The sequence below is a fragment of the Syzygium oleosum genome, unplaced genomic scaffold (assembly GCF_021117445.2).
Source record: "Syzygium oleosum isolate NSW1041296 unplaced genomic scaffold, Sole_v2.1 Sole_v2.37, whole genome shotgun sequence".
Taxonomy (NCBI): Eukaryota; Viridiplantae; Streptophyta; class Magnoliopsida; order Myrtales; family Myrtaceae; genus Syzygium; species Syzygium oleosum.
This window is the reverse complement of record NW_026607521.1, coordinates 2,879,422-2,892,279: the sequence shown is the minus strand read 5'-3', so window position 1 is coordinate 2,892,279 and position 12,858 is coordinate 2,879,422. Positions and strand designations below refer to the sequence as shown.

At 41.6% G+C, this 12,858-nt stretch overlaps 1 protein-coding gene and 1 pseudogene across 1 annotated transcript; both read right to left on the bottom strand.

Moving 5' to 3' along the window:
• Positions 1 to 3,274: 3,274 nt before the first annotated feature.
• On the bottom strand, positions 3,275 to 5,542 carry LOC115677020 (protein NRT1/ PTR FAMILY 5.2-like; annotated as a pseudogene).
• A 4,811-nt stretch (positions 5,543 to 10,353) lies between these two features.
• Positions 10,354 to 12,691, bottom strand: LOC115677018 (protein NRT1/ PTR FAMILY 5.2-like). Its single transcript, XM_030600067.1, has 4 exons — positions 12,559 to 12,691; positions 12,005 to 12,222; positions 11,355 to 11,926; positions 10,354 to 11,272 (listed from the first exon to the last, which is right to left on the bottom strand). The coding sequence occupies exons 1-4, from the start codon at positions 12,689 to 12,691 to the stop codon at positions 10,354 to 10,356; spliced, it is 1,842 nt and encodes a 613-aa protein (XP_030455927.1).
• Positions 12,692 to 12,858: the final 167 nt, after the last annotated feature.

Sequence of the window (12,858 nt, the reverse complement as noted above, 5' to 3'; positions counted from 1 at the left end):
TATTTGGTTGCTCATAATTTAATCTGCATTCTAAATGATGGAAAAGTGCACTGGCAAATTATAAAGTAATCTAGCCATTATAATGTTCTTATTGAACTTAGGTTGATCCATATGACATTTAGTGTTAGATTGATGTACCTTCTGATCATGGTAATAGTCTATATCCTGTACTAATTACGATGTTTTTGTTTTCTCTTCAAGGCTGTTGCAGAAGAACTTTCACCTTTAGTTGCAGCTCAGATGGAAAATTCAATCATTAGAGGACTCACAGATCTATTCATACACTATACTGTAATGCTCGAAAAACTTGTGATTGGCGAAACAATTTGTCTAAAAAAAGAGAAAGATTGCCCAAGCTCCGTCGAGATATTGACTGGACAAGTATCTGCTTTGGCGAGTCTATCAACTTTGGAAGGCCTTTTCTCCAGAATACTCAGAAGCAGTTTCCGAAACGATGGCAAGATAACTCGTCGAAGCGAAGGTGATGAGTACGATGCGTGTTTATCATCTACTGAAGAGGCATATAACCGGCTTCGAGCCTGTTTTTGTCGGGTGTTTATATCTAGAGTCGCATCTTGGCAAAGCAATGAGCAAACTATTTCAGAAATCGATGCCCGAGAAGAGAATCATTCCATCGATGATATGATGCCTTCACTTTCGTTTCAGGTATACCACCCTTTTGCCTTCTAGGGTTATTTTGTCAATCAATATCTATCCTATATGTAAATCTTTTTAATTTGCTCGAAGTTTACTAACCTGCATTTTATCATTTGACAAAGCCGTTTTAGTTCAAAAGGTTTCGGAGATAGTTATGATTATCGTCAATTGGACAGGTTTAATGTTCATCATCTTACTTTGAATCCCCAGATGCTGTTCTTGGAGCTTAGGGAAATAGAAAAACTTGCTCAGGAAGATACATTCGAGCATAGTTGGGTAATGGAGCTTTTGAGGGAGTTGACAGAAGCGATATTTTCTTCGATGTCGAATGAAGAAACGAACTCGGACTTTGACGATGACAATGCAACGATCCGATATCCAAAAAGTTTGCCGCAGGTATGCTTGTTCCTCCTTTTGAGATCCCTTATTAGTAAAAGTCGATCCCATTTCCTATTTGTGATGTCCGGTATGATCGACAGAGCAAGAAAATAACATGTATTTATGTAAAGTGAACATATAAATTGATCAAATTGAAAAGCTTGAATTGGTCGTTGTACAATAGGTTTAGGACTTTTTGGACAATTATCAACCAATAAAACTATTGGTAAAAAAGGTTACCGATCACCTGATTTTCCAATAAGTTGTTGGTAACTTACCGACATTTTTATAAAATTACCAACTTTTTTTTCGCGGCCTACAATTTATGAGCGATTTTCATCTTTTACTAATTTTTATTTGTCTCTTTTTAACGCCTTACATTTAACAATTTCATGTAGGAATATGGTAGCTCTTAGGGAGAACATACAGATTTGTTCGGCTTTTCATACTAGAAGCTTCGCATGAGCGTTCACCAACAGTCACTTGTCTCTACTATCATGAGTTATTCTCATCTCTAATACTAACTCTGTTTTGGTACCATCGTAATCTGCTTGAAGCAGCTATTTATCTTGGACGCGCAATTTATAGCCGAAATAGCAACACGCAGTGGATGCTTTTCTCAGAATCCCTCGGATCTGATAGATCTCTTGACGTCTGCACATCTCTCAGCTGGGTTGGATCCTCAAAGGTGATGCTCGATCACGAGATCAATTGGCACTAATTAAAAGTGACATCGGCAAAGTTGTTGATTTCATGTTAAGCTATACATTAAGCCATCCATCAGGAGGGCATGTGTCTTAGTTATCATTAGTTCGTTCATTTTTATTCCATTGTTTTCTTTTAAATAGGTATCCGACCGACAATTCTTGGGCCATCACGGCTGCTGGTAAAGCAGTTGAAAAGCTAATGGAGATGGAGAAAAATGATGATTTGATGAGACAATGCGAGGATGCTGTAGAGGAGGGTTATGATCACCTTCCCGAAAACCAATTAACGAACAAGAGCAGCCCCGGACTCGATGACTCTACATGCATCACAGCAGATGACAGTTCAATGTTGGAAGAAAGTTTGAGCGTCGGAGATGCCTCGGAAGTTCCAATTAGTGCTCCAACTAATAAGTTGGAAGCAGACGCAGACCAGCTTAATGAGTGCGCTCCTTTAGGCGAGGAGCGTGCATCGGGTAATGAGGAATCTAATGGGTTGACTCATGAAGTATTGAGCTCTGGGAAAGCTATGAACACTAAGGATCTCGAGGGTATGGACGATGATAGCTTAAGCCACGTCAGCTTTTCGAGGTAGAGACCTCTGATCAACATGACGGGCTTGATGAGAAGGAAGAGATCAACTAGAGAGATGATGTATCCCCAGGATCCGGACCATTGGAGCAATGATATAACAGGAGAATGAATTTGCATATATGCTGAATTTGTTGAAGTAGAGATGGATCTAAATTCACTCCCATGCATATATATGTTTGAAATTTGTCATACCTTGTATCATTAAACCGAGAAGATACATAAGAGCAGAAAATCAATAAAAACTCCGATGAACTTCGTGGGGATCTGAATTGAGTTATTGGTTTTTCTTTTGTCCAAAAAATTGGTCATGTAATGCATACTGATTCCATGATTGTGCATGGAACGTAAGCCTCTTGGCAAAAGGTAATGTAAAACAACTTACTGTCACCACCGCCCGTAGCGGCTACGTTGGTTCGCGCTCTCTGCCCCTCACGAAGGGTGGGGAGTTCGAATCCCAGCGTAGTCGTTAGGGATTCTTAAGTGTGGCGCCGTGGTGGTGGGTCCTGCGCTAGCGTCACCCCGGGTTTACGTCGCCGGCTGTCGGCTGTACGGCGGTTCCCGGGTCATAAAAAAAAAAAAAAAACAGCTTACTGTCATCCATGACCTCTTTTTCTTCCCTTAAGGTATCCATTGTGATGACTTATCCGTCTATTAATCCTCCATAACCCTTAATTTTCAAGATTCAAATGTCTCTAGGGGATTTCATGTACTTTTGCCGCTTGTCCGAGGTTTCATACTGCCGGTAACAGAAGATGAGTGTACAATCATGTGTTAAAAATTAACGAGAATCTCAGTTTTTATGAGTTTCGGCGCAACTTCATCATTGACAAACATGATAATCATAGGGGAATAAAGAGGATAATGTCCGTCAACTATATGCAATAAAGTTTACAATGTCTCGATCTTATAAATCATTATGTGTATGACATTTTATCGTGTTTTCATTCGACGGTCATGGCCTTGTGATTAGCTGAATTCGCAGGCAAAGCTTCCTTATCTTTATCAAAGGTTACTTCCTCGTTGTAGACGAAAAACTTGGCCACGACAAGGAATACCAAAAAATTGACTAACGTGAGGACCGCCAAGAATGCGTAGTGGTAGTCGAGGTGAGAGATGTTAAGGTTGTCCAAGATCCAACCCTTGTGGCCGTGTTCCTTGGTGATTCAAGAGACCGTCTTGAGAATAAAACTACTTAGGAAGTTCCCGATGCCTAAACTACTAGTGCCGTAAGATGTTCCTAGACTTTTCATGCCTTCAGGTGCTTGGTCGTAGAAGAACTCGATCTTCGCCACTTCGACGAAGGTGTCGGCGACTCCCATGAGGATGAATTGCGGCAGGAGGATGAAGATGGTGAGAGGGACTGTTTGTAGCTCACCGTAAATGCCATTCTCTCTGGCGACGCTCAGCCTCCGCCTCTCGGCGAGACAAGCTGTGATCATTATGATTATGTGGAGGAAGAGGCCTACCCCCATTCTCTGCAGCAGTGTGATGCCTCTAGGGTTCTTGCTATAGCGCCTGATGGCAGGGACGATGACGAAGAACTGGCCATAGATGACGAGGCTTATGAGCATGAAGATTGTGACAAACGCGGTGAGGCTAGCGGGAGGGATGTCGAAGTGGGGGCCCAGGCTTCGGTCCAGGGTCATGCCCTGCTTGATGAAGAGTGTTAGCATCTGCGCATACATGGTGTTTGGTATGAACGTTACCGCTAGGATCGGGAGCATTTTGACCATCTGCTTGGTTTCCTCTACTTGGGTCACTGGACATAGCATCCACAGCGAGCTCGAATCAATCTTCGCCGCAGCTTTGTCAAGAAATCTACAGAAGTGACATGAAACTGTCCTGTTTAATTTCGTGGAAACTATGTAATGACATACCATAGAGTTAGGGGCGTGTAACCTCAAAGAAGTAGAGTGATCAATCCGGAATTTCTTCGATCCACGTATTCTTCGAGGCTCAATTCATGAAGCTCCTTTGTTTCACTTGGAACAGGCAACTTCCGCTTCCTGATCTACGCCACCAACACTTGAGCAATCCTTGTGAATGGGCTTCCTGAGGGCACTTTGTGCCTATAAAATGGAGTGCCCGCCAAGAACACTAGGACTGATAATGCAAGACCTAGCGTGGGAAGGCCGTACCCCAATCCCCAACCCACGTTGTCTTGTACGTAGATCAAGACTGTGGTTGCGAGCAGTGTCCCAAAGAAGATGCTGAACATCCACCAGTTGAAGAATGAGAGCTTTTGGGCCCTCTCTCTGGGCATCGAACTGGTCTGCGCCCATGGTCGAGATGTTGGGCTTGGTCCCGCCCGTCCTGGCCGCGATTATGTAGAGGGCGAAGTAGAAGATGCCTATCTGGAGGGACAAGGCATATTTGTTGCACTCCTCTTCTTTGATCCCTGGACCGCACGATGGAGGCCTCAGCGACACACACCAACACTGAGCGTTAGGAGGGACATGCCCTGCACACTTTCTAATCGTGTGTTACGGATTGAATTTGTATTGTGTACCTACATAAATGAATCAGAATGCATCCGCAATACCATGAGATAAATGACGGACGCAAAAAATGAAAGTCCAGTAACATCCGAGATATGCATCGGCAATGTAAGCGCCGAGGATGGGCATCATCCAAACCGTCCCGACCCAGTTCGTGATGCTGTTCGAGAATGTCACAGTGCCTTCGTGGAGCTTCTTCGTCAAGTACACCACTAGGTTCGCTGCAATCCCATAGAATGCCATTCTCTCAAATACCTCGTATCCTACATACACAACGCCAGAATGAATTAACGTGGATCAAATCATAGACTACTTTCTCTTTCTCCCACCTGGTAACGGAATTGCGTACGTTTGAGGACTCAGTAAACAAGAATTACAGAAGCAAAATTTGAGTATGACAGGAAAAGTTAACTCTCTCTTTTCTGCCCAAAATGTGAAATGCCAGAATGAACTACTTATCTAGCAGCTTTGGCAAATTTATGTCGAAGCAAAAACTTATGAACTCGAAACATGACTATGTTCCGATAACCAAGCCTTGGCTTCATATAGAAAGGCCGCGCCACCTGCTTTGCCCTTACCGACGATGAAGGAACAAGCTTTCCATCGACCGGTCTTGGATCTTAGGATGGGTCTTCCTTTGAGGTCCACAGTGCCATCTTGTGTGTTATCATCCTTGTCTGCACTCCCTTTCTCTTCGACCTTTCCGGTCATTGTGTTTTGAAGGGAAAGAGAAGAAGAGCAACCTAGAGTTTCCTCTATAAATTGGGTCTATTCAACTTGTTATGCCCTTTATAAGGTTTGCTAATCATGGTCGACTAACTAATTACTCTTTCAATTTCATAATTTTTTTTGAATAGATCCTAACTCTTAACTCTTACAGGAGCGAAAAGTATATTTACTAAGTTTCTTAGGGTTCCTCAAGGCCAACTAATCGGTTTTTACTTTTTACCCTATTCAGGCGTAAGTTGACACTGATTACTTAACGATACTATATCGATCTTTCAATATGAGACTCGCCATAGGATTGATGAAATTACACATAGTGTTATTTCAGAATTTTGTAAAGGAAAAAAATATTTTTTCTCTTGAAATGTGAGTAGCTTCTATCTCTCTCTCTCTCTTTTGTTGTTGTATTAATCGTTTTGGTATATCCACCTTGGCGAATTCGCCGCCGAAGAGTCGACCAAGGTCTTTCTCAATGACATCGGAGTCATGAAAGAAGCTAGGAATGAGCGACAAACATTAGGTCGCATTTTTCCAACTAATTAGCCCTTGTTTTATTAGCAAACCGCGACCCTTAATGGGGAAAGACCAATGGAAGTTCGACAGATGTCCATCTGCGTGTCTCTAGTGAATATAAACATAAATTAAGAGTTTTATTAGGCTGTTCTAGTCTTTTAATAAAGAGACTCATTGTCTACATCGTTCCTTTTGCCAGAAGAACATAGTTAAGGTTGTTTCCCCACGACAGATTATTGAATGTTGGTCTTGGATTTGAGTCAAGCTTTCCCAGCTTCTATCCATTTGAACGAGTCCTTTCTAAATGACGAAATTGATGTTTAGCACTTTAGCTTCAGACATGGAGAAGAGACAGCCTCAAAGCGACCTGCCTGAGTACTTAAAGTTTTTTGGGTAAAACCTGCCTAATCTTAAAAAAAGATAACTCAAATTAGGTCAGTTATTGGTGATTCACGCCATAGACACAATAAGCATCACATCAACGAACCACAAGATGGGATTCACATGAACATCGTGTGAAGGGCAGGTTTGATTCTATAAAAAGATGAAACGTTTCTAGATCACAATGCCATTTTCTTCTTATCAATTGTGATCTCCGAACCGGGTCGGTATAACTATTTCTTAAGATGTGATCATGAGTGGTACGAAGAACCGTGAAAATGACGAGATTGGTATTACTTTGGATCGTCCATGGTTATCTCACCTAGGTATATATTGATGCAATCAATTTGGACACCATCGTTAGGCGTATAATCATGGTTTAGTGAAAACTGTTCGATATGCAGGTTCGCGAGTCGCGTCGTAGAGGGTTATCTTTAGAATCCTATTTGGTTAGCGTGGTTCGATGTTTGCGCGGGTCAGTATTGATGGGCTAGTGAATGCTATTAGCACTCTAACGTGCAAGTAAAATGGGACAGTTTTTGTAACTTCACACTTCAGTGAAAAGGACACATTCGAAAATGCCATAATAGTCCCACGAGGGAATTGCTATTCTAGGGTTGGTTTAATCCCAATCTATGTTGCGAATTGTTGGCACCACAATTATGGCTATTCCATTTAATCATATATTTCATAAGAAAATTAGGGATCAACCTTGACCCCTGATAAAAAATATCATTTACATTTAGGATCAATATTTCATTTCTTTGCATGTAAGATTGGGAAAATCGTCCAAAAAATCATGAACCTATTGTACGAGGCCAATTCAGTGCTAAACCTTTTAATTGTGTCAATTTAATCCTAAACCTTTTGACAATTTGCCGCTGTAGTCATTCCGACCAAATATCCAAACAATAGGTTTAGAACTAAATTGGCAAATCTTTAAAATGTTTAGGATTAAATTAACACAAAGAAAGATTTAGTACTAAATTGGCAAATCGTTAAAATGTTTATGACTAAATTGACATAATTGAAAGGTTTAACTGAATTGGCTACCGTATAATAAGTTTATGACTTTTTGGACTATTATCCCCTTGAGCTACGTTTAGTGGGCCGGATAAAATTTCGGATATGATAACTTTTATCCTATTTGGTGTTTGGAGTGACGCGAAGTCCAGATATGACCAGATATAGCCCGATATAGTCTAGATTAAAAAATCCCATCTAGGGGGTGGGATATATTGGATAGGATACGTGAATTTTGGAAAATTGAAAAAAAAAAAGGTCACACTTGTGGAATGCAACCCTTTTCACCAACTCGTTCACGAGGTGGGACCTCCACCACAAGGGCCTAAGCAGACTCCAATGGCCACTGCTCCTCCCACTGGCGACAACCTGCTCCCCGCCTTCGGCCACCGAGAAAAGTGGCGCTGGAGCTCGTTGGCCTTGCCTCTTCCTTATGTCGACAAGAACCCAACGTCGTTCGAGATCTACAAAACAACGCATATTTCTTGAGGAAAGTCGCAACAGGTATGTATATAAAAAGGGTTGCAAGGCTAGAGGTGATTGGTTCTAGGATGGATGATTCCCACCTTGTAATTGGAAACCGCCAACTAAGGCCCAGTTCCACAAAATGGGAACCGAGAACGGCCCATTGGTTCCCTTGACCCATCGGGGAACCGGACCACCAGTCAGGTCGGGTTCCCGAGTGAGTCGATGAAACCGTTCTACTTGATAGCAAGGATGATTTGGTGATTTTTGAGAAGTATTTTATGCTGAAAAGGTCGACTAATTGGCCCATCATCAGCTCGCCTAGACTCAAAAACTGATATATACTAGTTAGCTCCCCTCGCAACGCCGCGGACAAAATAAATGAATAAGCCTAAATCAATTGCTGGCAAAAAGGAATTTCACAATTTATATATTGGTCCTCAAGTTTCTGAAATCGCTCAGCTTACAGGATTCAAGATGGGGAGTTTGCCTGTAAAGTACATTGACTTCCTCTAGTTCCTAGGAAACTTTATGAGAAACACCGCAAGCCTCAGACAGATAGAGAGAATGTTAAGGAGGGTGAGAAGTTGGACTGCCAGACGTGTCTTTTGCTGGCAGACTTCAGCTTTACAATGAGAGAGCCGCAAGCCTCAGATAGAGAGAATGTTAAGAAGGGTGAGAAGTTGGACTGCCAGACGTGTCTTTTGCTGGCAGACTTCAGCTTTACAATGAGAGAGCTGCGATCTACGACTCTATGAGAGCGAGTTGCGAGAGTCTCGCAGAGAGCGTGAGAGAGCGAGCTGCGAGACTGAGATGAGAGGAATAAAGGTTTTTTTCTTTTTTGACAGAGAGCGTGAGGAGGCTGAGGAGCGTGAAGCCGTGAGACGAGGGCAGGAATTATGTATTGAATTTTTTTTTTTATATATATCTAATGGTCCGGTCCGAGTGGTTAGGGTGGGCAGTTCCCTCCCGGGAACCGGGAACTGGACCGATACTCAACGGTTCTAAGTTTTTGGAACCGGGAATTGGATCAGTACTCGTGGGAATTGCCCAGAACAGGGCGGTTCGGTTCGATTTTTTTGCACACCCCTAGCAATGGCCATTCCTTGGGTCCATTTCACTCATTTCCAATATAAATGACGAATTCAAAACTTTTATGGAATAAAATATACCAATAGCCCGTTTTGTTGTAGTATTAGAATAAGATTGTAATGCAATAATTATTATACTGTAATGAAATAAAGCTGTCATTATTATATCCCTATTTGGTTTAAATATTGTAATACTTATTACGCTATTTGTTTTCATGAATGATATATGTAATAAAAGAGGAATACGATCAAAATACTCAAAATACCCCTAAATCAGAATTAGATGGAATATAATAATTATTGCTTTAAAGTCAATTATGATACACAAGTTTAGTGCCCCCATGTTGGTATATAATTTATTATATAAAAATTTTAAGATTTTAGCACATAACGAATGATTATATTAACATGAATATAATACTATAGTGAATATTACTTTAATAGCCATTTATGAGTGTAATAACCCAAATAGATTATCAAGATTTTAAAATCTACTATATATATTTTCATCTATGAAGTAATAATTACTATATAAAATTGAATTATATAATGTATGTTTAGTCATAAATATTAATTTTTTACATAATTAATAGTATGATTGAGATATAAGTATATAACAATTTGAGCGTTTATACATATAATTAGTAATTAAATCAATCACGGATAAGATAATATTTAATTATGAAAATTTTGGTAACCGTACCTAGTAAGCAACTACTATTATGCTAATTATTGTATTGTGAATAATTCTTATTATAATAAATAATTTATATTATCAAGATAACATAGTTATTCTTACGTAAATTATTTAATTATTACTCATTATTTTCTATAATTAGTGTATAGTGATTATGTGCAATTGATTATAATTAGTGTCGTTGTTTCATAAATAATATAAATAAGTTTAGTTATAATTAATATCAATTATAATTATAATTAATCATCTAACATTGTTAAAGTGAGTGGAAGATAAGAGACATAGTACTCTCAAATCGTCTTCTATAATGTAAAATAGTTTACTATCGTCCATGGCCTATTTTTCCTCCCATAGGGTATCCATTTTGATGACTTAATCCATCTTTTAATCCTCCATAAACCTCAATTTTCATGATTTCCAATATCTCCAGGGGATTCCATGTACTTTTGCTGCTTGTCCAAGGTTTCATATGCCACTTAGTGTACAATCATGCGTGAAAAATTACCAGGAATTTCTGTTTTTACGGGTTTCGGCGCGACTCAATCAATGATGAACAGATAGTCATAGGGGGATAAAGAAGAAAATGTCCATCAACTGTATATAATAGAGCTTACATAGTATCAATCCTATGTATCATTATACGTGTATCGATCTTCTGCATCATAATATGTGTCTTCCCCTGCGGTCATAGCCTCATGATAAGCTGAATTAGCAGGTAAAGCTTCCATCTCTTTATCAAAGGTGACTTCGTCGTTGTAGACGAACAGCTTGGCCACGACAAGGAACACAAGAAAATTGAGAAACGCGAGGACCGCCAAGAACGCGTAGTAGTAGTCGAGGTGGGAGATGTTAAGGTTGTCCAAGATCCAACCCTTGTGGCCGTGTTCCTTGGTGATCCGCGAGACCATCTTGAGAATAAAACTACTTAGGAAGTTCCCGATACCTAAACTACTAGTGAAGTAAGATGTTCCTAGACTTTTCATGCCTTCTGGCGCTTGGTCGTAGAAGAACTCGATCTTCGCCACTTCAACGAAGTTGTCGGCGACTCCCATGAGGGCGAATTGTGGCAGGAGGATGAAGATGGTGAGAGGGACTGTTTGGAGCTTACCGTAAATGCCATTCTCCCTGGCGACACTCAGCCTCCGCCTCTCGGCCAGACAAGCGATGACCATTATCATTATGTGGAGGACAAGGCCTACCCCCATTCTCTGCAGCAACGTGATGCCTCTAGAGTTCTTGGTATAGTGCCTGACGGCAGGGACGAAGAACCGGTCGTAGATGACGAGGCTTATGAGCATGAAGATCGTGACAAACGCGGTGAGGCTCGCGGGAGGGATGTCGAAGTGGGGGCCCATGCTTCGGTCCAGGGTCGTGCCCTGCTTGATGAAGAGTGTGTGCACCTGCGCAACAATGGTGCTTGGGATGAACGTCACAGCTAGGATCGGGAGCATTTTGACCATCCGCTTGGTTTCCTCTACTTGGGTCACCGGACATAGCATCCACGGCGAGCTTGAGTCAATCTTCACTGCGGCTTTGTCAAGATATCTACAAATGCGACGCGAAACAGTCATGGTTAATTTCAAGGAAACAATCTGATTACAATCCACATAATTAGGGAAGTGTGTACCTTATAGAAGTAGAGTGATCGATCCGGAATTTCTTGGACTCCGCGTATTGTTTGAAGCTCAATTCATAAAGCTCCTTCGGATCACTCGGAACAGGCAACTTCCGCTTCCTGATCGACGCCACCAACACTTGAGCAATCCTTGTGAATGGGCTTCCTGAGGGCACTTTGTGCCTATAAAGTGGAGTGCCCGCCAAGAACACTAGGACTGATATTGCAAGCCCTAGTGTGGGAAGGCCATACCCCAATCCCCAACCCACCTTGTCTTGTACATAGATCAAGACTGTGTTCGAGAATAGTGTCCCAAAGAAGATGCTGAACATCCACCAGTTGAAGAATGAGAGCTTTTGGGCCCTCTCCTTGGGCTCGAAGTCGTCGAACTGGTCTGCGCCCATGGTCGAGATGTTGGGCTTGGTCCCGCCCGTCCCAACTGCGATTATGTAGAGGGCGAAGTAGAAGATGCCTATATGGAGGGGGGAGGCATGATTGTTGCATTCCTCTTCTTTGATCCCCGAGGCGCACGATGGAGGCCTCAGCGACGGCAGCGACACTGCCAGCGTTAAGAGGGACATGCCCTGCGCATTCGTTAAGCGTGTTAAAGACCGACTTTGTATGTATACCTACATAAATGAATCCTAATGCATGCGCAATACCACGAGATAAACGACGGATGCGGAAATGAAAGTCCAGTAACGTCCGAGATAAGCATCGGCAATATATGCGCCGAGGATGGGCGTCATCCAAACCGTCCCAGCCCAGTTCGTGACGTTGTTGGAGGATGTCACAGTGCCTTCGTGGAGCTTCTTTGTCAAGTACACCACAAGGTTCGATGCAATCCCATAGTACGCCATCCTCTCAAATACCTCGTATCCTACAAACACAACACTAGAATGAATTAACGTGGATCAAATCGTAGACTCCTTCCTCTTTCTCCCACCTGGTAACGGAATTACGTACGTTTGAGGATTCGGTAAACAAGAATTACAGAAGCAAAATCTGAGTATGACGCAACTTGTTATATCTGAAAATTAACTCTTACTTTTCTGCCCAAATTATGAAATTGCACTTTTCTAGAATGTACTATTTATCTAGCAGCTTTGGCCGATACATATCAAAGCGAAAACTTATGAACCCGAAACATGACTACGTCCCACTAACCAAGCCTCGATATCATATAGAAAGGCCGGGTGACCGACTTTGCCCTTACCGACGATGAAGGAACAAGCGTTCCATCGACCGGTCTTGGATCTTAGGATGGGTCTGCCTTTGAGGTCCACAGTGCCATCTTGCGTGTAATCATCTTTATCTGCACTTCCTTTCTCTTCAACCTTTCCCGTCATCTTGTTTTGCAGGGACAGAGAGGAAGAGCACCTACTCTATAAGTTGTGTTTATTCAACTTGCTATGCTCTTTATAAGAAGGTTGGCTAATCATGGTCGAATAATTAATCGCTCTCTCACTTTCATAGTTTTCTTCAAGAAGATCCTTACTCTTAACTCTTACAGAGG